Here is a 25,630-nt window from a genome sequence, read left to right on the forward strand (position 1 = left end):
TATCTTTGAAAACTCGTGGCGAACGGGGGAAGTCCCGGATGACTGGAAAAAGGCTAATGTAGTGCCCATCTTTAAAAAAGGGAAGAAGGAGGATCCTGGGAACTACAGGCCGGTCAGCCTCACCTCAGTCCCTGGAAAAATCATGGAGCAGGTCCTCAAAGAATCAATCCTGAAGCACTTAGAGGAGAGGAAAGTGATCAGGAACAGTCAGCATGGATTCACCAAGGGAAGGTCATGCCTGACTAATCTAATCGCCTTTTATGATGAGATTACTGGTTCTGTGGATGAAGGGAAAGCAGTGGATGTATTGTTTCTGACTTTAGCAAAGCTTTTGACACGGTCTCCCACAGCATTCTTGTCAGCAAGTTAAGGAAGTATGGGCTGGATGAATGCACTATAAGGTGGGTAGAAAGCTGGCTAGATTGTCGGGCTCAACGGGTAGTGATCAATGGCTCCATGTCTAGTTGGCAGCCGGTGTCAAGTGGAGTGCCCCAGGGGTCGGTCCTGGGGCCCGTTTTGTTCAATATCTTCATAAATGACCTGGAGGATGGTGTGGATTGCACTCTCAGCAAATTTGCGGATGATACTAAACTGGGAGGAGTGGTAGATACGCTGGAGGGGAGGGATAGGATACAGAAGGACCTAGACAAATTGGAAGATTGGGCCAAAAGAAATCTAATGAGGTTCAATAAGGATAAGTGCAGGGTCCTGCACTTAGGATGGAAGAATCCAATGCACCGCTACAGACTAGGGACCGAATGGCTCGGCAGCAGTTCTGCGGAAAAGGACCTAGGGGTGACAGTGGACGAGAAGCTGGATATGAGTCAGCAGTGTGCCCTTGTTGCCAAGAAGGCCAATGGCATTTTGGGATGTATAAGTAGGGGCATAGCGAGCAGATCGAGGGACGTGATCGTTCCCCTCTATTCGACACTGGTGAGGCCTCATCTGGAGTACTGTGTCCAGTTTTGGGCCCCACACTACAAGAAGGATGTGGATAAATTGGAAAGAGTATAGCGAAGGGCAACAAAAATGATTAGGGGTCTAGAGCACATGACTTATGAGGAGAGGCTGAGGGAGCTGGGATTGTTTAGTCTCCAGAAGAGAAGAATGAGGGGGGATTTGATAGCTGCTTTCAACTACCTGAAAGGGGGTTTCAAAAAGGATGGCTCTAGACTGTTCTCAATGGTAGCAGATGACAGAACGAGGAGTAATGGTCTCAAGTTGCAATGGGGAGGTTTAGATTGGATATTAGGAAAAACTTTTTCACTAAGAGGGTGGTGAAACACTGGAATGCGTTACCTAGGGAGGTGGTAGAATCTCCTTCCTTAGAGGTTTTTAAGGTCAGGCTTGACAAAGCCCTGGCTAGGATGATTTAACTGGGACTTGGTCCTGCTTTGAGCAGGGGGTTGGACTAGATGACCCTCTGGGGTCCCTTCCAACCCTGATATTCTATGATTCTATGATCCAGGATGGGGCAGGCAATTGGGGTGGGGGGGGTGAGGGCTCTAGCTGTGAGTAGGGGCTCTGGGGTGGGACTGGAGATGAGAGGTTTGGGGTGCAGGAAAGACAAGGGTGTGGGTTTTGGAAGGGGTAGGGGCTCTGGGCTGGGGGGTGCAGGCTCTGGGGTGGGGCCAGAAATGAGGCAGGGGCAAGCAGAGAGGGATGGGGGAGACAGGATTCCCCCCAACATGGTGTGGAGCCTTGGGAGCCACTTCTCTCTCTCCCCGCAACTGAGCTGCGGCTCCTTCAGGCAGCAGCAGCTGCTCTTCCTGGCAGGGAGGCTGATTTGTGATTACTCCTGTAACTGGACTTGACCACACACTGCTGGTTGCAGGATTCTGGGGGTAAGGTTTTTATTTATTATGCCCCCATGCAGGTTCCAGGGAATCCACGGAGATTACTGCTGAACCCAGGAACCTGAGTAGCAAATACTGCCTTCTCAGCCGCCCCAGAACCTGCATGGGGCATATCAAAAGCGTCTTCCAGACCAGCAATGCTTTTCCCTGAGTGGCTTAGGATCTGGGGAGGGGAGGCACAGCTGCAGCTGGTCCGGGACTTCTCCGGGCTCGGGGTGGGGGGTGCCCAAGGGTAGAAACACATCTCTGAGGAGTATACAGCAATTCTGTTCCCCAGGAGCAGAGACAAAAACAGAATCTTGCAGAAGTCTTGGACAATGTGTCTCAGACCGCACTAGAACATGTGACTTGTGCAAAACTCTATAGAGTTTAGTAGCACCTCTCTCTGTGGCACGGATGGCAAGCATGATAATTTTAGTGTCAGCTTCCTCATTGGGACTACAGAGCAACTCCACAGAACACTGTGAGGTGGTAGCTTCATTATACAATGTAACAACTGAAGTCTTTGAGCAATTCTTCATATGCTGGAGCATTTTTCCTGCAAGGTATGTGGTTAACTCATCCTTCGTCCAAGTATGAGACAATAGCTTCTTCACTATAAGATTGGAGATGTTCGTGGAGTAAATGATTTTGACAAGTGCAATACCATGGAGTCTCTTCTTTCTGGTAATATTTTTAATTGATTCCTCTGCGTGTGTGTCAGACACAAGGTGGACTTCGTCATAGGTTCAGTATTTTCTCTGTCGCCTCAGAATGAAGTATTCAGCCAAATCTCGGCCAGCGTTAACAGGTTCTGATTTGTTGAGAGTTGTATCTCAGGTATACTATCTATGATTGCTATACTGAAAGGCCTTTGCTGGATTATGGTACCAGTTAGGTTGTCAGTAAGCGCTGGCTTAGAAAGACCAAGCAAGATGTGCATTAGTTTGCTTTTCCCCTGGTGCACAGGCATTGTTCCATTGCTTTCGAACAACGATCATGGTACCACAGAGAACTTGTACTTTCCCAAAGTCTCACGCAGATCAACATCATGCTGAGGTCTGGACACAACTAAGAGATGAGTAAACAATTACCAGTCTGTGGTTAGCTCTGTAATAGTCCCTGCCATCTTCACTCTGACTATTGTCTTTGCATTTGAGCACAGCTTTAGTCTGTTCTTGATTGGAGTCCATAGACTGACAGAACTTTGGATAATTCTTTGGGTTTTGAAGGCTTCATACAAGTCATGACCTGAAGTATCCATTCAACTGATATCTTTTAGCTGTCTCATCATTGAAGGCTGCTTTCATCAGGATATCAATGTCAGGAAAATCCAGTATTTTTTTCTGTTGCTTTTAGCTTTTGACGCAACACATTACGTACACTCTTGGCATAGTACTCAATGCCGTATGCATGGGCATTTTTTGGGTCAATGCACCCACTTACCTTTACTTTCCATGCAATCTTCTCGCTCAAAGTGTCTGCTTCTCACTTGTCTCATGCTGAAACTGCTTAATTGAAACCAGAGGCACTGGAGCACCCCCCAGCACCTCCTGCCCAACAGTGGGCCCTACCAATCAGCACCTCCCCCTTCCTCCCCGCGCCTCCCGCCCACCACAATCAGCTATTTCACGGCATGCGGGAGGCTCTGCAGGGGAGGAGCGAGGATGTGGTGCACTCGGGAGAGGAGGAGGAAAGGGGTGGGGGCAGGGCAGGGGTGGGAAGAGGCAGGTGGGACCTTGGCGGAAGGGGTGGAGTGGGGACGGGGCCTGGGGCAGAGCCGGGAGTCGAGCACCCCCCAGCACATTGGAAAGTTGATGCCTGTGATTGAAACTGTGCTTAATGGATGCCTACAGGTTTCTGGCTTACCACAGAAGCAGATGTTCTGCTTGAAATGCATGCTGTGGGACCTAGTATAAGGTGAGTCTCACCCACAGCTGGTGCTTGTCCCATCATCTTCAGCTTTTTCCTGATGCTCAATGTACTTCCTCTCCAACCTTATCAAATTAAGTTTACGGTGCACTTCTTATGTAAGGTGCCACTGAGCGTTGTGTTTAACAAGGTCCTCTGTGGTTGTATTCTCCAAAGATTCAACTACCAGTTGGTACTCTTCATTTCCCATTGAAGCCTAAAAATGATCAAGAACAAAGTAAAAGGGATTTTGTAATATATTACTTTGGGATTGTACTTGTGTAACATAATTATCTGTGTGCATACATTTTGCAGAAGGATTCCAGTAATTTCTGTCTGGATGCTGATGTCTTAAACAGGGCCTCATTGCAACTCTTTTGGCATAATAAATAAAGCTGATAATCAGTCCCACTGAACCCCTTCTTTTTTGTCGACTGCAAATCAACTTGAAGTATTTTTCTATTTACAGTAATCTGTAATATTAAAAAAATTAATCAGATTTCATGGTCTGAGCATTAATGGTATGGTCAGCCAACGACTACAATTTAACTTTGTGAGGGCTACGTGTGACATGCCTGTGTTAAAGTATAATAAAAAAAATAATTTTTTAAACATTTTTCTCAAATATCTATCTACATAATTGTTCTAAGTTGGTCATGTTCAATATCATTTTGTTCGTGGGAGAAAGGGCTTTCAAATGATACCAAACTCAACCTCTTTCCAATGACACTGTATTATCAAAAGTACCATCAACTGGAGGATCTGGAGCTGGGAGCCAGGGGCAACGAGTCACAGAGGGTGACACCATTATAATGCTGTGGACTTACGAATCAAATGGCACCTCCCCTTAACTTTTTTATCATTAACTTTCTCTGTGGTACCATGACTGTTATTCAAATGCAACAGAACAATGCATATGTGTCAGGTAAATATCTTGCAGGACTTTAGCTCTTTTTATGCCAGGATCTCAAAGTGCTTTACAATATTAATTAAGCCTGGAATTCCATTATTTTTTCTAAACGGGCATAAACAGGAATACAAATTTGGCTGCTTTGGAGGGGCACTTTGTGTGCCCTGCAGATGGAGGAGCTAGCTCTCCTCCCCCGCCCCCTTCCTCCCCCTGGAGCTGGCTCTCCTTTCCCTGCCCCTGAAGGAGGACCTGGTTCTCCCTGCCACAGCCTCAAGGCCAGTGGAGCCAGCTACCCTCCCGCTCTCCCACCCCAGGGTGATGGAGCTTATTCTCCCACAGCAACTGGAGGAACTGCCATCCCCACCATGGCCCCAGGCCTAGAGGAGTTCTGTGCCCCCACTGATTGGGAGGCCCATGCCTGCTTGCCCCCCCTTGCTAATGCCCGTTTCTAAATATTTTAGAGATGGAGAAACAGACACTGAGGGGCTGATTTTTCAGAGATGCTGAGCACTGTTATAAGAGCACTGAAAGAGGTGGGTACTAGATGGCTGGCAGACAAAAGTAAGTAGCATTGTTCAAAAATGAATAGATTCAATAAAGTTGTTATGCACTACCAATAACTTTCTGAGTCGAGCTCTTAACACTTACCATTCCAGTTAACTTCAGTGTGAGGTGGGGAGGGGATGTAATTCCCCTCTGAAAATCAGACCCTTGGCATATCAGACCTGAAAACTGAGGCATACTAAATGACTGGCCACTTCTAATTTTGGCATTAGTAACCTGCCCAGAGTCATACAGCAAGTCAGAGTCCAAAGTAGGACTAGAACACAACTGTGCTCTGAGCACTACGTAATCCAGCTTTCCCACGTCACATCTGGTTCCCGCAATGTAGGTGCTTAACCTGAGCCATTCTGGGTGTGTTTTCAAAGATCCTTGTGTTGTTTTTGAGTTGAGGCTTGGAATAGATAACTTCTCTGTTCTTAAAAACATTATCACCATTAACCTATAGCTTTTATCTTAACCCTTAATCCGATGAAGTGAGCTGTAGCTCACGAAAGCTTATGCTCTAATAAATTTGTTAGTCTCTAAGGTGCCACAAGTACTCCTTTTCTTTTTGCGAATACAGACTAACACGGCTGCTACTCTGAAACCTATCTTAACCCTGTTACTTCTGAGAAACTATGGGGTTATCCTGTTCTGATCAGAATATGAATTTGAAGATTAGGTTTCTCTGTTTAAGAGAAGCCCGTTTGATTAAAAAACAAATTCTAAATAATCTATTGGAGATTAAAAATCTAAAAGTTTGTATTGTAAAAGTATGTAACAAATCTGTTCTCTCTTGCTCCCAGAGGAGTGTTTGCAAAGATCCTCAGCAAAAAAAAAAAAAAAAAAAAAAAGATACAGATTTTTCATGCACTGCAACAGGGACACTGGGCAATGTTTGCATTGTGAGAGTCAGACTAGTTCAACCAGGGCCGGTGCAATGATGTTTTGCGCCCTAGGCAAAACTTCCACCTTAAACCCCCCCCACGGCAGCTCCCCGCTGCCCCTCGTCCACCCTGAAGTGCCCCCCCCGCAGCAGCTCCCCACCGCCTCCTCTCCCGTCGGGGAGCCGTGCAGCAACTCCCCGCCCCAGCTCACCTCTGCTCCGCCTCCTCCCCAAGCACGCTGCCACCACCGCTTCTCCCACCTCCCAGGCTTGCAGCACTAATCAGCTGTGTGGCACGCAAGCCTGGGAGGGAGAGAAGCAGAGCGGGATGGCGCGCGCAGGGGAGGAGGCAGAGCAGAGGTGAGGTGGGGCGGGGAGTGGTTCCCCTGTGCACCACCCCACCCTGTTATTTGCTGCAGGCAGCCCTCCCCGCGCCCCTCTGCCCCAGCTTACCTGCGCTCCACCACCTCCCTGGAGTGCGCTTTTGGCCGCCCCCAACCACTTGGCGCCCTAGGCAACCGCCTAGTTCACCTAGTGGTTGCACCAGCCCTGAGTTCAACACAAAAGAGAGGGGAAAAATCAGTGCAGTGTACAAATAAAATAAGGGTAGGGCAGCCCTACAATCCAGCTCCACAAAATAGCAGCATCTAGGGGACTGCAGACTTCCAGAGCAGAAGATTGGGCAGAAAGAAGAGAACAGGAGGGGAAAAGAAACACATCTATCTTCAGTGTCTGTGCTGTGATGGCGTTTACAGACCCCACACTAAATTTATAGGAGTGGGGAGGGGGCACCTGTGCCCATTCCTGGGAAAGGTCCAAGCACTGGCACCAAAACCACCACAAAAGGGCAGGTTTGACACTTCCTGGGGTTGGCAGGCTATTATAGGTGGTTTATCCCAGATTTCACCATCATTGCAGTCCTATTGACAGACCTGGCGATAGACATAGCCCCCAAGAAGATCTGGTGGTTTCAAGAGTGCACCACAGCCTTCAAGAAATTGAAAGATTGACTGATGCGGGAGCCCATCCTGTTCTACCCTGATTTTTCAAAACCTTTCACCCTGCAGATGGATGCCTCTGACGTTGGCCTCAGGGGAGCGTGTTGTGCCAAGAGGTAGAGGAAGAAGAACACCCAATCCTTTACCTCAGCTGGAAATTGTTTGGCTGGGAAGTTGTGTACTCAGTAATAGAGAAGGAGGCCTTGGCAGTAATATGGACTATTGAAGCACTCTGCTACTACTTATGCGGCCAGACATTCCATCTCGTGAGGGATCATGCACCCCTGTGATGGCTGAACACCATGAAAGACCATAACCCGTGGATTATAAACGGGTACCTCAATGCAGCTGTACAAGTTTGAGGTACTACAGTGAGCGGGACGTGATCATAAGAACATGGGAGTTCTTTTCGTGGGACGGAGGAGACCCGTCTGCACAGACTCCAGTGCCCAGCCTGAGCGGGGGAGTATGTGATGACATACACAGACCTTGTTTACAGACCTGACACTTAGGTTAAAGGAGTACTGGAGCAGTATTGGGCCAAGCAGGCCCTGACCTTCTGCAGCTGTGGGGCATGCTTCCTATTCTATGGAGGACCTGCTTAAAAGGGAGCTCTGGCAGGTAGGCATGCAGGAGAGTGAAGGAGAGACAGGCTGAAAAAAAGCGGGCAGACACTAACAGCTGAAACAGAGCAGTCTGCAGGGGAAGGACTGGGACTGAGAGTAAGACTTGGCTGGGGCCCTGTCCCTTTTTCTCCCCTTCTCTCTGAATAGTAGGATCAACTGGACTCTGAGGGAGCTCTGAATTACTGAGACTGCAAGGAGAAAGCTGGGGCCATGCCCCAAGCTGAAGGAAAAACTGCCAGGGAAGGTAAGGAGGCGGCTGGGAAGGTCAATTTGGAGCGGCACCCACAAGGACTGAGCCACCCCTCGCCTCTCTCCCCCTGGGCCAGAACCAAGTGGAAAGGGAGGGCCAGGTTCCCCTAAATATCTCTCCTCCCACTGTCTGCCTGAGAGATCCTAGAGGACTCCAGGTTAGGGGTGGGCTTTGTGACAAACTGGGACTTGGCTGCCAGGCTACCCAGACTGCCTGGAAGAGCTGTCCCAACACTCAGAGAGACTATCTGGCCATGGCCTGACCACTAGGCCCCAAAGTGAAACCCGCTACAAGCAGTGAGATTTAAAAGCAAGAGAACCAGTAGGAGGAGGAGAGCAGTCCCCCGACTGCTAGAGAAGTGATAAGAAACTGCTTCTGGACTGACTGCACTGCAGCATGGAAGGGAATCCCAGCACGGTGGTGTGACCCTACAAGCCCTAATGTGACATGGAGGGCTAAGGTGAACAGACAGCTGCAGCGGCACAGGAGCTAGCAAACAGAGGAGTTTGAGTGGGAGTTTGAAAGGGGAGTTTGTATTGTGGTGCTTGTTTGGGGTTTGCTTTTGCTGGGGGGGTGGTCTTTTTGGTGTGACTTGTGTTTCCCAGATTAACAGGACTTAGGTGGGAAGGCGATGACAGATATGGAGGCAGTTGTGGGAGTGACTCCTGTAGTGAAAAACACATTGAGGATGACTGGATGTGGAAGCTGTGGTATGTACATGATCCTGGAGGGGGGAACCGGTAAGAGTTTTTTCTGCATGAAATGTTGTCTGATAGAGCTGATGGAGGAAAAGATCCGAGGTTTGGAGATGCAGGTGGAAAGTCTGGTTGAGTTTAGGAAGGGGTTTGAGCAGATGATGGAGCAAAGATATGAGGTATCTGAAGGGAAAAGCTCAGACTCACAGATGGAAGCAGGGCTGGGGAATTTTGAGGGGAGATTGGGTGAGGAAAGTGGTCAGTGGAAGCATGTGACTAAAAGAACCAGGCAGAGGAAAAGACGGGCTAGTGAAGGAGAAATAGAGCTTAGGAACAGGTTTGCAGAGTTGAAAAATGAAGAAGGGGCTCAGCAGGTACTTGTTGAAGGTGGAAGGGTAAGGAAGAAGAGAAGAGAGGCTAGTCCTATAGGAAAAGCAGAAGAGTCAAGGGAGACTACACCAAATATGAGCCCCAGGAGGATACAGGATGGGTTGAAGAGGATTATAAGGGAAAATAGAAATGGAAAGAACTTGCAGCCAGAGGGAACAGGGGAGAGACTGGAGAATAGCACTGACACCAGGAAAAGGCAGGTCTATGTGATCGGGGACTCTTTATTGAGAAGAATAGACAGGCCTGTAACTAGAGCTGATCCAGAGAATAGAAGGGTGTACTGTCTTCCGGGTGCTAAGATACGGGATGTAGACCTGAGGTTGGAAAGGATCCTAAAGGGAGCAGGAAAGAATCCCCTAATTATCCTTCATGTGGGAACAAATGATACGGCTAGATTCTCACTGGAAAGTATTAAGGGAGACTATGCTAGGCTGGGGAAGACGCTTAAGGAAATTGAAGCTCAGGTGATCTTTAGTGGGATCCTTCCTGTTCCTAGAGAAGGGCAACAAAGGTGTGACAAGATTATGACTGTCAACAGATGGCTTAGGCAGTGGTGCTATAAGGAGGGCTTTGGGATGTATGACCACTGGGAGGCATTCACGGACAGAGGACAGTTCTCTCGGGATGGACTTCATCTGAGTAGGGAAGGAAATAGACTTCTAGGATCGAGGCTGGCACAACTGATAAAGAGAGCTTTAAACTAGGAATTGGGGGGAGATGGATGGGAGATGTCCAGAAAATCTCCACGCCAGATTTTAGCATTGAGAGGGAAGAAGACGAAGTAAGAAAGGATACAGCCCTGGGTAGGAGAATGTAAATAAGGAGCGAGGGCAGTGTGGATACTAGTCTAATAGGTTATACTGGCTGTAGAATGACTGTGCCTAATAGGGTACAAAATGTGAGCGAGGCCAAACAGCAAAAATTAAGATGTTTGTACACCAATGCGAGGAGCCTAGGTAACAAAATGGAGGAACTAGAGCTACTGGTGCAGGAAGTGAAACCAGATATTATAGGGATAACAGAAACATGGTGGAATAGTAGTCATGACTGGACTACAGGTATTGAAGGGTATGTGCTGTTTAGGAAAGACAGAAACAAAGGTAAAGGTGGTGGAGTAGCATTGTATATCAATGATGAGGTAGAATGTAAAGAAATAAGAAGCGATGCAATGGATGAGACAGAGTCCATCTGGGCAAAAATTACATTGGGGAAGATAACTAGTAAAGCCTCTCCTACGATAGTGCTTGGGGTGTGCTATAGACCTCCGGGATCTAATTTGGATATGGATAGAGCCCTTTTTAATGTTTTTAATAAAGTAAATACTAATGGAAACTGCGTGATCATGGGAGACTTTAACTTCCCAGATATAGACTGGAGGACCAGTGCTAGTAATAATAATAGGGCTCATTTTCCTAGATGCGATAGCTAATGGATTCCTTCATCAAGTAGCTGCTGAACCGACTAGAGGGGATGCCATTTTAGATTTAATTTTGGTGAGTAGCGAGGACCTCATAGAAGAAATGGTTGTAGGGGACAATCTTGGCTCAAGTGATCATGAGCTAATTCAGTTCAAACTAAATGGAAGGATTAACAAAAATAAATCTGCAACTAGAGTTTTTGATTTCAAAAGGGCTGACTTTCAAAAATTAAGGAAATTAGTTAGGGAAGTGGATTGGACTGAAGAATTTATGGATCTAAAGGTAGAGGAGGCCTGGGATTACTTTAAATCAAAGCTGCAGAAGCTATCGGAAGCCTGTATCCCAAGAAAGGGGAAAAAATTCATAGGAAGGAGTTGTAGACCAAGCTGGATGAGCAAGCATCTTAGAGAGGTGATTAAGAAGAAGCAGAAAGCATACAGGGAGTGGAAGATGGGAGAGATCAGCAAGGAAAGCTACCTAATTGAGGTCAGAACATGTAGGGATAAAGTGAGACAGGTTAAAAGTCGAGTAGAGTTGGACCTTGCAAAGGGAATTAAACCCAATAGTAAAAGGTTCTATAGCCATATAAATAAGAAGAAAACTAAAAGAAGAAGTGGGGCCGCTTAACACTGAGGATGGAGTGGAGGTTAAAGATAATCTAGGCATGGCCCAATATCTAAACAAATACGTTGCCTCAGTCTTTAATAAGGCTAAAGAGGATCTTAGGGAAAATGGTAGCATGACAAATGGGAATGAGGATATGGAGGTAGATATTACCATATCTGAGGTAGAAGCGAAACTCAAACAGCTTAATGGAACTAAATCGGGGGGCCCAGATAATCTTCATCCAAGAATATTAAAGGAATTGGCACCTGAAATTGCAAGCCCATTAGCAAGAATTTTTAATGAATCTGTAAACTCAGGAGTAGTACCGAATGATTGGAGAATTGCTAATATAGTTCCTATTTTTAAGAAAGGAAAAAAAGTGATCCGGGTAACTACAGGCCAGTTAGTTTGACATCTGTAGTATGCAAGGTCCTGGAAAAAATTTTGAAGGAGAAATTAGTTAAGGACATTGAAGTCAATGGTAAATGGGACAAAATACAACATGGCTTTACAAAAGGTAGATCGTGCCAAACCAACCTAATCTCCTTTTTTGAAAAAGTAACAGATTTTTTTAGATAAAGGAAATGCAGTGGATCTAATTTACCTAGATTTCAGTAAGGCATTTGATACTGTGCCACATGGGGAATTATTAGTTAAATTGGAGAAGATGGGGATCAATATGAACATCAAAAGGTGGATAAGGAATTGGTTAAAGGGGAGACTGCAATGGGTCTACTGAAAGGCGAACTGTCAGGTTGGAGGGAGGTTACCAGTGGAGTTCCTCAGGGATCGGTTTTGGGACCAATCTTATTTAATCTTTTTATTACTGACCTTGGCACAAAAAGTGGGAGTGTGCTAATAAAGTTTGCAGATGATACAAAGCTGGGAGGTATTGCCAATTCAGAGAAGGATCGGGATATTATACAGGAGGATCTGGATGACCTTGTAAACTGGAGTAATAGTAATAGGATGAAATTTAATAATGAGAAGTGTAAGGTTATGCATTTAGGGATTAATAACAAGAATTTTAGTTATAAGTTGGGGACGCATCAATTAGAAGTAACAGAAGAGGAGAAGGACCTTGGAGTATTGATCATAGGATGACTATGAGCTGCCAATGTGATACGGCTGTGAAAAAAGCTAAAGCGGTTTTGGGATGCATCAGGAGAGGCATTTCCAGTAGGGATAAGGAGGTTTTAGTACCATTATACAAGGCACTGGTGAGACCTCACCTAGAATACTGTGTGCAGTTCTGGTCTCCCATGTTTAAAAAGGATGAATTCAAACTGGAGCAGGTACAGAGAAGGGCTACTAGGATGATCCGAGGAATGGAAACTTGTCTTATGAAAGGAGACTTAAGGAGCTTGGCTTGTTTAGCCTAACTAAAAGAAGGTTGAGGGGAGATATGATTGCTCTCTATAAATATATCAGAGGGATAAATATCAGAGAGGGAGAGGAATTATTTAAGCTCAGCACCAACGTGGACACAAGAACAAATGGGTATAAACTGGCCACCAGGAAGTTTAGACTTGAAATTAGACGAAGGTTTCTAACCATCAGAGGAGTGAAGTTTTGGAATAGCCTTCCAAGGGAAGCAGTGGGGGCAAAAGATCTATCTGGTTTTAAGATTCTACTCGGTAAGTTTATGGAGGAGATGGTATGATGGGATAATGGGATTTTGGTAAGTAATTGATCTTTAAATATTCAGGGTAAATAGGACTAATCCCCTGAGATGGGATATTAGATGGATGGGATCTGAGTTACCCAGGAAAGAATTTTCTGTAGTATCTGGCTGGTGAATCTTGCCCATATGCTCAGGGTTTAGCTGATCGCCATATTTGGGGTCGGGAAGGAATTTTCCTCCAGGGCAGATTGGAGAGGCCCTGGAGGTTTTTCGCCTTCCTCTGTAGCATGGGGCATGGGTGACTTGAGGGAGGCTTCTCTGCTCCTTGAAGTCTTTAAACCATGATTTAAGGACTTCAATAGCTCAGACATAGGTGAGATTTTTTGTAGGAGTGGGTGGGTGAGATTCTGTGGCCTGCGCTGTGCAGGAGGTCGGACTAGATGATCAGAATGGTCCCTTCTGACCTTAGTATCTATGAATCTAGGGTGGGCTGAGCTCACGTATGGCAGAAGGGTAGATAGAACTGCACAGGGCAGTTAGAAGTACTCCATGCTCAGCACAAAGATCCAGGACCTGCACCTGCAATTCCTGCTGTAAAAAGGGGAGTGTTGGGGCAGAGAGGGACTGTGTCTGAGGCCTCATCGTTTCTGTGAAAATGAGGCGCACAGAAGCAGATTACTAGGGGGTGGGGGGGTGGAAGAACCCCACCAAAGTCTTGCTAAGACTAGGAATGCCACTGGCCCTGTGCTGTCAGATTTCAACTGCACAGCAGGGGGAGCACCTCAGGAACATGCTGAATGTATATACGCACCCCCTACTCTCCACCCCCCCAAACATTCCTGTGGCATCAGGCATCTCTGGCCATTTTAAAATTGCACCAGCTGTTATTCCCCAGAAGGTTTCTCCCACAGACAATCTCTATCCCAGAGTCCTTAAGAGGGTGTGGTATGAACATAAGAATGTCCATACTGGATCAGACCAAAGGTCCATCCAGCCCAGTATCCTGTCTACCGACAGTGGCCAATGCCAGGTTTCCCAGAGGGAGTGAACCTGACGGGTAATGACCAAGTGATCTCTCTCCTGCCATCCATCTCCATTCTCTGCCAAACAGAGGCTAGGGACACCATTCCTTACCTTATGGGAGCTGCCCTGCTGAGCTGGATTAACAGTATTAACGTTAAGTGGAACAGTATCAGATGTTCCTGAGCCTGACACATCCTGTAAAGCACTAAAAGGCATCCAGCCACACTTGGATGCTTGCCCATCTCCCTCGCTCACGAGATTTTCAGAACTTCCTCAGAAGAGCTAAGATGCCACTGTTATGAGGGAGGAAACAATGCCCAGTGAAAAAGAATTCCATTTCCTTTGCGTGAAGGACAAGAGGTCAGACCTTATACAGCACCAGAAAGCTGTGGAATGGACAGTAGAGAGGGAGGCTGAAGTGACAGCTGGCTGGAGAAACTGTAATGTAACATATATGTAGCAATATCTTTCTCCTGAAACTATCAGACTGACACTTTACCTTGGCTACAGAGGGAACAGGTGTGAGATCTTCCAGATCATTGCATGTATTCTCAATTAGTAGCTGAAGAGAGACTTACCTTCCCTTTATACCACATGATCCAATTTAAAACAGTCCAGGGCTAGTTTTGATAATACCTGCACAGCGACAGTCTGCTTTGTTTTTACGCAACCAGTGCATGTAGCATGATGACAGCACGTCCACCCTCCTTAATATTATTAATTACAATAGTGCCTACAACCTTCAACCAAAATCAGGGCCCATTGGGCCTGCCCCAGAGAGCTTGAAATCTAAATAGACGAGAGAGACAAAGGGTGAGAGAGGAAAAAGAGGCTATGAGTTAGGAGGAGAGATGACAAGAAACTAAGGTCCAGGTTACTGGATGTACTCAGCACCCAGAAACTCCCACTGAGCTCTTTTGACCATGTAGATGCTTCATTTAGGTGCCTAAATAGGAGCCATTGGAAAATCTGGCCATAATCTATGTATAGGTTGGCTAAGCAACAACTACCTACGAGGATTAGAAAGGTGTAAACATAAAGGAAGGAGAGAAGTTGATAAGGGGATACAAAGAAGTATGGAATAGGAACAATGGGATCAAATCAGAGAGGAAAATTTAGATGAGTATCAAGGAGGAGAAAAAAATTCCAGACAATGTGCTGTATTCAGCTGTGAAGTAGTTTCCCAAGGAACAAGGTGGGAGCTCTATCAGCTGGGATGTTAGAGATATACTGTTAAGCCCTCGAAGACAGAAGTTAGCCAATAGCATTGTGTGAACTGTGAGTGTACCTTAGAAATGCTCTCTATTAAACACTTAGGATCTGGTAGTGAGTGTAGTGCTAATGAAAGGTGCTGAAATGCCAAGCTCTGGAAGTTGAAGATTCCTTTTTATCCACAGCACGCTTCCCTCCTGCCTTGACCAGCCAATGTGCCACAATAATGCTCTGGAGGAGAACTGAATCTCCATGGCCCTGACCATCCTTAGCTCCTCTATCACAATTGCTGAGAAGACTGCCCATTCGAGTCAGCCATGGTGCTGTTTTTGATGATGCAGGCACCTGTTCACTGGACTGGACTGAGACCAGACTCGTTTCACACAGGGTCATGAGCTGCTTGACAGAAACCAGCATTGGTCACGTCACACCTGGCCCGAGCCAGGCTTTGCAGAGGAAGCACCTGTTCCCATCTCAGTTTTACTATTTACAATTCTGGACTATAATCCAACCAGAGGGCTGTTTATGCCTGCACATTTCATTTCAGGAGACATGCAATAATACACTAAAATTGCCTGGGGATAAGGACCACAGTAGGAAGGTCTTACACATAGCTTAATTCCCAAGAGAAGCTTCCTAATTATGAGCAAGATTTTGGTCTAATTTACACAGCAGTAAATCCAAACATATACCAGTAGTAAGATTTTTACTACGCTGTAGAGTCTCCCAAGAGAAGTGGTGGAAGGCCCATTGCTTGGGTTATTTGAAACTGTACATGGCAAAGCAATGGAGATGGTGTAGCTCTTTTTGCCTTTAGACCTCAAAAGTACCTTATAAGGTGATTAATAATAACAACACCTACCTGTTTTCATCAGAAGATTTCAATGTGCATGCTTTACAAAGGAGGTCAGTATCATAATCCCCATTTTACAGATGGGGAAACTGAGGCATGGTTGACCAAGGCCACCTAGTAGGCCACTGGCAGAGCTAGGAATAAAGCCCAGGTCTTCTGAGTCCCAGTCCAGTGCTCTAGCCACTAGTCCATACTGTTCCACCTATCAGTAACAGATGGGGAAAAATGAAGCAAAGAGACCTTAGGTGAGTTACCCAAGGTCACCCAGCAAGTACTACACCTGTCTTCCGAACCACTCTGTCTGCTTGAAAGAGGTACTGGTCCCACACTGTTTTGTACTGATCCTACGAGGCTAGATTAGAGGATTTCTCCATTTCTAACTTCCGTGCTAGAACCTCTTATGAATGTCTCTTTGTTCTATATGTGCTTCAAAAGCCAGATTTACTCCTCCCGGATTTAGGAACACATAACAGCTTCACAACTTGAGTTTGATTTGAGAAATAATTTTATTACCTCTCCTACAAAATGCTTCATGAAAGGTTTAGTGGACAGTGAAACCATGGCTTTTCACTTTGCAGGTGCATCTGATGTTTATTTTAAAAGGATCATGATTGAAAGACTAAAATTTCACACCATAAAAACAAGGTATGTGCAATTTCATAATGTTCGCAGATGCCACAAACTGACCATTTCATAGAAAACTTTACCATGTGAAAATAAATGTGTACAAATCATTACTACACAGCACAGAACAATTAAAAGAGAGCACAAAAGCAAAACTTTGAAGAATAGGCTACTGCTTGGTATGACCAATCTGTTAGTGGTCCAGCTTGCTAGCCGTTCCACATACATGCTGAGAATTGTGCTGGGAAGTAAGCATATGAAGATACACATGTGCTCCACCATCTTAAAATACTGAATGTTCTGACTGACTACATAACATGGTAAAAGTGTCTGATTAAACAGGAAAAATTCTGTCTCTGTTTTATAATTAACAAGTACGCTGATGATCTCAGATGATTTCCATCTGTTTTCCCAATGAACTGGCCTCTTTCCATACAACTCCCTCTTTCTAATAATAACAAAAAACCCCAACAACCCAGACTTTCAGTGATAACTCACCATAATTAGAGACAGAAACCTTGGGAGAAAATTTTAGAATCATTTTCAAAGGGCCAAATGCTGAGCTTGTATAAATCATCACTGCTCTATTAACTTCAGAAAAGTGTTGCTGATTTACACCAGATTAGACGCTAGCCCTAGACCTTCAATTGGTGTTACTGCTAGACTGATTTGGATGGACAGCTCTTTGGGCATAGCCAGTAATATGCATCTTCTTCTGTAGTACAGCACTGCATGTTTAGATCGTAAGTTCTCTAGGACTGTGACTGTGCCCTCCTGCCGTCTGTACAGTGCCTAGCACTTTGTGCAGCCTATTGGGAACAAATAAACAATAGTAATAAATGATAATTGCTACTTAGGGACACCCATCAAGAACTCATTACTTTGCAGATGTTCCACTAACATCCTTCCACCTAAAAAGATTCTTGTGTTTACCACACAGCTGTATAAAGGAAAGGGCTTTAGATCTCTGGTCACAATTGAAGCTTTCAGGCTGTCTGTCAATGAAGCCAAAGGTCAGTATCAAACTTTTTTCTCTAGGAAAAAAAAATCTCATTTAAACATAAAGGAACCCCTTGGGAACTATCATTTATTAGAGAATGGAACTGGGAGTCTGGACTCCTGGGTTCTCTTCCCACTTCTGCTACTGACCAGCTGTGTGATTTTGGGCAATTCACAGCTTGAGTTTCTCCATCTTTGAAGTGGGATAGTAGCTTCCTACCTTACAGACTGATGTGAGGCTGAATGCATTCATATTTGGAAAGTGCACTGAGACCTTCAAAGAGGCACTACAGAAGTGCAAAGAATTATTAAGCCTGGTTCTACTCTGAAAAGTGACTATATGGATTTAAAAAAAAAAGCATTGTGGAGTTCCATTTTTATTGTCTCAATCATTTGACTGCAAAGCTTGCTGTTTCTGTGTAAAGAGATGGTTTCCTAACTGCCAGACCTACAAACTCAGCCTGGGATCTAAAAATCAAGCTGGGCTTTTTCTGGCTTGAGATCAGCTGCAGAATTAACCAAATTCCATCTGCGATTTGTAGACTGGCAATTCTGTTGATGCATGAGTCTGAATAGACTCCAACTCACCCTCCCACCAACCTGTATCGGCTGCAGTGTTAACAAGATTAAACCACAAAATTACAGACCAAAAAGCCTCTATGACTAAGTAAAGCAGCCGTGAGTCCAAAAACAGTAGAAACAAAATGAGCAGGGTGGTGACTAAGCTCTTAGGCCAGATTTTCAAAGGTAATTAGGTGCCTAAAGATGGAGAAAGGTGATTTGAAAAATCCCACGAGGCATCCATCTGCATCCTTAGGCACCAGATACCTTTGAAAATCTGGCCCATATGGGAAGTAATTTTTTACAGTCATTTTTCTACCACACCTATGCTTCAAGGATAAAAGAAAGACAATGTCCATCATTTGACGAACACTAACTGGTTAGCAGAGCTAGTTATTGCCAAGATGCATCCTAATGGCACAGAATATAAAAGGAACCTCATGTCTGATTATTCCCAGCATTGACACGTTGAGTACGTCTGCACTGCAAAAAAATACCTGTGGCTAGCCTGTGTCAGCTGACTCAGGCCTGCAGGGCTCAGGCTAAGGGCTGTTTAATTGCAGTGTAGATGTTTGGGTTCTGCTGCAGACTGATCTCTAGGACCCTCCCACCTCACAGGGTCCTAGAGCTCGAACTCTAGCCTGAGCCTGAACATCTACACTGCAAATAAACAGCCCCTTAGTCTGAGCCCGATGAGCCCAAATCAGCAGCTACAGGCCAGCTACGGGTGTCTAACAGCAGTATAGACATACTGTCAGGGCCCAGGCTGGAGCCCAAGCCCAAATATCTACTCTGCAGTTTTATAGCCCCACATCCCAAGTCAGCTGCCACTGGCCAGCTGCAGGTGTTTTACTGCAGTGTAAACACCCACTGGGAATTACGTAATGGTAGCCACTCCCCCATTGCTCTCATTGTTGAAGTCTCTTTGTGGTATCATCTCAACGGTATTGCTGAAGAGCCAAATGCATCCCTGACTGGTTAAGGGAAGCGGACACTGGTAGTGCATTGTCAACTCTGGAATCCTGCTGAGCAGGGAAGGATTCCAGTGCAAGAGGGAGGTGGTGAATATGTGCGTGGAGGGGGAGTGATGCACTTTGTTTCTTTAAAAAGGAATAGCATTTGCCCTGTGTTAGCTTGCATGAATGGCATGCTTGAGCCTGCATGCTAACAGGGGCCAGACCCTTAGCTGGCACCCCAAGCCCTCTTGGGCGCATAGTGCGTCTGTCAGAACGGGAGTCAGTCCCCCTGGTTTAGCACTCTCTAGCATGCTCTGCAGAGAACCTGCCCTGCTGTTTAAACCATGCAAAGAGGCTCCCTAATACCTTCTCCATCCTCTCCTACCAAAGCATAGCAGGATCCATCAGGGTCTGTCCTCCCTGCCATGTAGTGTATGTGTAACTGCCATTAGACTCAATGGGGAGTCACATGCACATGAAAGGGGAGAACAGACCATCACAGGATTATAAACAAGTCAAAGAACTACAGAATTTCCAATCCCAGACATCATATCCCACTCAGCACCGGTAGGAACATACTAATGACATCTCTTATTAGCACCCAGCATTCTGGGACTATGCGGCTGCATCCCATCTGTACTAGGGACCAGCAAGCCAGTTCCTAGCCCTGGTCTACACTACAGAGTTAGGTTGACGCAAGGCAGCTTAGGTCGAACTCACTCTGTAAGCGTCTATACTAAAATTTAAATCCCGCCGACGTAACTCGCCTGCTACATGGATTTAATAACCCCACCTCCCCAAGAGGCATAGAATTAATGTCAATGTAGTTAGGTTGACGTAGTGTCAGTGTAGTCACCACACTGCTTACAGTGACTGTTGCCGGCTTTCAGAAGCCATCCAACAATGCCCCACACTGACAGTTCAATCGGTGCAAGTGCTCCTGGGGAGGATGCAAACCGCTGACACAAGGAGCGTAGTGTGGACGTGCACAAACGATGTAATTACCGCGGCGGCTGTATGCTGACATAATTTAGGTCAACATAATTGTATAGTGTAGACGTGGCCTAGTTAGAGAGTAAAAATACAAACCAATAGGTTTGTGTCAAGCTGACTACTTTGCTACACAAGAACATTCAGGAAAATTAATTTAAAAGGGAATTAAGCTAAACTGACTTAAGGCCACGAATTCTAAATAAGCATGTCTACACAGGAGTTTAATGCAGTTTAACAAATCCACTTTAAATTCATATTTAGTTTATTCTGATTCACTTTTCTGAGTGACCCCATGTGGGCAAGCCCTCAGGTTACAATGTTCAGCACTCAAATCAGGAAATGAAAAGGCTTTGGCTACAACATAATATTGTAATGTTAACCCGGGCATGTTTCCACACATCCACGCACATCGTTCCCTATCACAGAGCGATGTGGCTCCCTTTTAAAGGACCTTGTCCCATCACCTGGAGATGGGGGAGGCAGGTAGCCTGGGCCAGCACTAATAAGGAGAGTTGAATAATAATTGGGCCGTGAGGATCAGTTGAAAGGTTTTCTCTATTTGATGACTATCACCTGGTTAAGGAGGCACGTGAGACTAGAAAGAGGAAGGGCTGGGGGCCCCAAAAGGGGGAAATGGCAGTGAGAGAGGGAAACTAGGACTGAAGGTTGCTGAAACTGCAGGGGAAAGGGAGGACCTTGGTCCGTGGACCCTGAAAGAGGAGCTAGGACTGAAGGTAGTTGTGCTGCAGGGAATGAGAATGCCCTGGAAAGAGTGGCTAGGACTCCAGGGGTGCAAGGGGAGTGAATATCCCTGGGCAGCAGGGCCCTGAAGGAAAAGGATCCAGACAAGGGGATGTTAGGCCCTGTGGGACAAGGGTCTGGAAGAGAAGGTGATGGCTGAGGGGTAGGGTGACCACCCTTTCAAAATATAAAAACAGGGACACCTGCAGGAGCCCTGCCCCAGTTCTTCCTCTTTTCCAAGGCCCTGGCCAGGCCAGAAGCCAGAGCCAGGCCACCGTAAGAGCTTCCCAGGGAGCCCAGGCCACTCTGGGGAGCCCCAGACCCTCCATCTGCTCTGGGTGAGGTGCTGGGGTGCCCAAGAGCAGCCCCCCATCTATGTCCCTGCCCTCCAGGGTGCGCTGCCCAGAGCAGGTGAAGAGTCGCGGGCTCCCCACAGTGGCCTGGGCTCCCTGTGTGGCTCTTACTACTGCTCAGCTCCGGCTTCTGGCCTGGCCAGGGGTGGGACCGCAGGGGGAAGAGGAGCAGGGGGGTGGGGCTTCATGGTGGGCCGGGGGGCTAAGGCCAATCTTAGCCGCCCCTCCGGGAAGGGGCTGGTGCCACCCCCGAGCCTCAGGCAGGCATGGAGCAGCGCCACACGGAATCTGGGACAAATGGTGTCCCAGAGTCATCCATCTTGGGACGGGGACTTGAAATGTGCATTTCGGGCCTGTCCTGCCCAATTCAGGATGGGTGGTCACCCTGCCGAGGGGCGACAAGAAGCCTGAGCGACGAAGAGGTGAACCAGAACTCCAGCTGCACAATGGCCGAAGGACTGTTCCATTGGTGGCCACAGATGGGTTCCTGTTGGACTAGTGAGGTAAAAGACGCTCCACGCCTGACAGGGCTAGACACTAGAAGGAGCCTGAGTGGAGGCCAGGCCTCGATGGCAAGCGCACAATGTTGCCAATTCTTGTGACAACCTCAGCTGGGGCTGGAGCCAGTCTGGCGATGACACAAGAGACTCCAGCCCTCTAGCAAATCTGAGCCCTCCGGCTGCCTGCCCCACCTCCTGGGGCAGCATAACCACTCCCTAGAGCAGCGATACTGCAGCTCATGAGCCGCAAGTGGCTCTTTAACGTGGCTCCTGTCACTCTTTGCAGACCATTAAATTAAAAAACTGTGTCATTTAATTATTAACCAGTCTAAGGTATTAACCAGTCAGGATGCTTTTACGATATTATTGACCAATTAAGTTAAAGTTATTAACTTATTTGCGGTGAGAATAATAGATATAAACTAAATATATCCCCTGTGATACTGTGTAAATATGAATCTCTAGTTCTATAGTAGATGAAACAATGAATTCACACGACTGTGGCTCTTTTGGGTAATGCTGGTTGCAAATTTGGCTCCTGAACCACTGAGGTCTGAGTATCATTGCAACTCAAAGCCACTCTCACAAGATGGGAGGAAGGAGCTAAAGAATCCAGCAGAACAGTGCAGCTCCATTCCTCCTTGGGATGGGTCCTCTGCTCCTCCCCTCCCTCCCTGCAGCACCCAACCTGGGAAGGGGCCTGAAGACCCCCTGGTGCTGCTTCTCCCCCAGCCTGGGAAGGGGAGTGTGGACTCCCCTGCAGGAGTAGGAGGGCGGTAAAGTGCTCAGGAGGAGCAGAGGTGAGGCAGGGTAAGTGAACTGATGGAGCAGGGTGCTGAGCTGATGGGCGTGGCGGGAAGAATTAGCTGCTGGGCAGGGGATGGGCAGATATGGGGCTAAACGCTCCCGCAGAGGGGCCCAAAATCACCATGCCCAATAAATTTGGGAGGGGGGCAAGGTTAGTTATCACACCCACACACTGGGGATGGGTGGGGGAGATCAAAAAATCAAGAGACCCCCCCAAAATTTGCAATATAGGAATGAATATTTAAAAAAAAAAATAAATCTCATGATTTGGGTGGGGGTCCGACTCATGCATTTTGATCTTTTGACACTGGCAACATTGCGTATGTGCCGGGGTGCTCTGGGGTCAGCACACTTTGTGACATTGCTATTGAAAGCAAATGGGAGTTGGGCGCCTAAATCGGAGGGTACATCTACACCGCATCAGGTGGTGTACTTTCCGGCTTGGGTAGCTGTACCTGTGCTAGCTTTGATTGAGCTAGCATGCTAAAAATAGCAGTGTGGCCAGGGGGTATGGGCTAGCCACCCATGTATGTACCTATGGGTCTCAGACAGGATTACACTTGAGTGGCCAGCTCATGCTGCTGTGGGTATGCTGATGTTTTTAGCATGCTAGCTTGCTCAGAGCTAGTACATGCACATCCACCTGTGCTGGAAAGTACATCTCCAGCTGTAGTGTAGAAGTACCCTCAGGGACACTTCCCAGCTCCAGAGGAGACCGGCCCTTAGATGTGTTTGAAAATTTTACCCATTATCTTTCTCATACCCCAGCTTTTGAGTGTTTAAACTTAGGAGCCCAACTCTCCTCAAGTCTTATGGGGATTGATGTTAACTCTTATAGAGTCAATTAAAAACTGAAGACAAGGATTTCTAACTGAAGTGAGCTGTAGCTCACGAAAGCTTATGCTCTAATAAATTTGTTAGTCTCTAAGGTGCCACAAGTACTCCTTTTCTTTTTGCGAATACAGACTAACACGGCTGCTACTCTGAAACCTGTAACTTCAACTGGGCACATTTATATTTTACGTTTCCCTCTTTTTCACTGACGGGGAGAAAAAGAAAAAGCTAAAGGTGGCTTCTAAAACTCAGGGCACCTTCTGCTACACGAGTCTTGCACTTGCAGAGGTTGTTAAGAGTTACGGTTGCCTGACACTTCCCGTTATAAAAACCTGTTTTCATAATGTTACAGGGTTTATGAACTCTGCTAGGACAGGGCTTGTAACAAACAAGATTCAGAAACATGGCATAAAACTGTTTCATGCCTAGATATGCTTAATGCTTACACTGGGACTGTTGTCTTTCAGACAGTAGGCCACATTCTGAGAGACTTAAATTCCCTCCCCAAACTCCATTCATAGAATTTGGCCCATGGATTAATCCTCCTCCACCCTGTGAGGTGGGAAAGTAAATATCCCCATTATTAACCTCCCTGCCTCAGTATCCCTATCTTAAGTGATTTGTCCATGGCCAAAGGGGAGTCATTGTCACAGATGGGATTAGAGCTCAGGAGTTCCTATTCTAGGTTTGGGAACAGGTTACCTCCTCCATCTCCAAGCACATAGATTATATGTACCCAATTGCTCCCCTCTTTGCTGGCTTGTTGAGGAAAAAATTAAAACCAACCCGCAAGGTTTTTTGTTTTGTTTTTGTTTTTTAAAGCCTATTATGTGTTCACACAGCAGATTTTTTTCTCCCACTCTGCAGAGTTCACCCTCCTAACTGAGGCTAATACAATCCTGGAATTGCATGCAGCTAGCTTTCAGTGGACAGAACTTACCCCATAGACTGCTTCCAACCCAGAAATTGCCTCAGAGCCTGATCTTGTGTGGTGCTGAGTATAGTACCTTCAACTCTCAGGGAAGTCACTGAGAGTTGAGGGTGCTCAGCACCATGCAGGTTCAGACCCAGAAGCAGGTTCTGGACTGGAAGCTGTCTTTGGAGTAAGTTCTATCAGCTGAAAGCTAGCTGCACATAAATTAACTACTGGACTGTACTAGTCTCAGTGAGAAGTGTAAACTGCAAAATGGGAGGAAAACTTCCACTGTGTAAATGCAGAACAGACTCTTCAGAAATGCTAACAACTTGGGGGGCTGTCTCTGTTTTTTTGTAGCAAAGAGGACTATTGGCCTGCAAATTCCTACATTGTAAAGTCCAGCCAATTGAGCATATGAATGGGGAAGGAGGAGAAAATCATTTAAGCATTTCAATTTTTCAACCATTCATCAAGGACTACAAAGTTGTGGTTTTTGTTGCGCATTTTTTTGTGCCCTTATACCCCTTGCATCTTTTGGCTCCGACTAGAAAATGTCATCCTCATGGGAACTGATGTGATCTTAAGTGCTATACAGTTCTTACTGCATTCACCTGGCAGAGAACCAATCTGATCTTCTGTTTTACTGCTGGATTATTTAAGGGTTGAACAGGTTCAGTTAAGGAGTGGAAGAGGCTCTGCCTCACAAGGTACATAGTTAGTTACCTGTGAAGACCATCTTGGGACCAGCCTCTCTCTAGTCCCACTGCAGAGCCTCATGCTGGACACACAGTTTAGATGCACGTTGTGTTTTGGGATGAAATAGGGCAGAGGTTTTCAACCTTTTTCTTTCTGAGCCCCTGCTATAAAAATTCCACAACCCACCTATACCACAACAACGGTTTTTCTGCATATAAAAGCCAGGGTCAGCAAGCAGGACAACTGCCCAGTGCCCCACACACGGGGGCCCCCACAAAGCTAAGTTGCTCAGATTTCGACTTCAGCCGTGGGTGGCAGGGCTCAAGGCCCCAGGCTTCAGCCCTGGGCCCCAGCAAGTCTAAAGCTGGACCGGGTCATGTGGGGCAAGGGACAGGGAACACGGTCGGGTCCTGAGCATTTGCTGAATTGACACCTGGGGAGTTTCACATAAATGGCCACTCTACCATAGCTGTCAGTTCTGATTTTTCATTAGTAAGGCTTTGAGTCAATCACGGATTCTGTGATTTTTACAAGACCTCTGCAACTTCCTCAAAATTCCACTGAAACCAAAGCCCGAGCCCCACCGCCTGTAACTTCGCAGGACCCCGGGCAATTGCCCTGTCTGCCACTCCTTAACACTGGCCCTGTATACATATCCGCGGTTTATTGTTTATTTCCCACATCCTGCCCATGATTTTCAATAAAATACCCTTGCCAAAATCGTGGCCCTACTCATTAGCAAAACCACTGAGACAATACTCCTTTTCCTGTTGCAAACCTCATGCTCACTGGAGCAGTGAAGCTGGAGGGATATTCTCTGTTCCTTGAATCCTGCAGGACAGTTGCTTCAATTGACCTACAGACCCAGTT

At 46.4% G+C, this 25,630-nt stretch overlaps 1 protein-coding gene and 1 long non-coding RNA gene across 3 annotated transcripts in view; one reads left to right on the plus strand and one right to left on the minus strand.

Annotated features, from left to right (window-relative positions):
* The window catches only part of PANK2 (pantothenate kinase 2), a 35,032-nt gene extending 31,226 nt beyond the window's left edge, over nt 1-3,806 (minus strand). Inside the window, exon 1 of one of the 2 annotated variants that reach the window (XM_043512754.1) lies at nt 3,767-3,806. In XM_043512754.1, the coding sequence (XP_043368689.1) occupies nt 3,767-3,791 (25 nt within the window). In that variant the 5' untranslated portion in view covers nt 3,792-3,806. The other variant, XM_043512753.1, reaches the window with a different exon arrangement.
* Nucleotides 1,964-8,361, plus strand: LOC122459758. The gene is made up of 3 exons (XR_006280642.1): nt 1,964-2,401; nt 5,118-5,189; nt 7,153-8,361. It is a non-coding gene; the product is annotated as an uncharacterized LOC122459758 (long non-coding RNA).
* The last annotated feature ends 17,269 nt before the right edge of the window (nt 8,362-25,630 follow it).

The sequence above is a fragment of the Dermochelys coriacea genome, chromosome 4 (genome assembly GCF_009764565.3).
Source record: "Dermochelys coriacea isolate rDerCor1 chromosome 4, rDerCor1.pri.v4, whole genome shotgun sequence".
Lineage (NCBI taxonomy): Eukaryota > Metazoa > Chordata > Testudines > Dermochelyidae > Dermochelys > Dermochelys coriacea.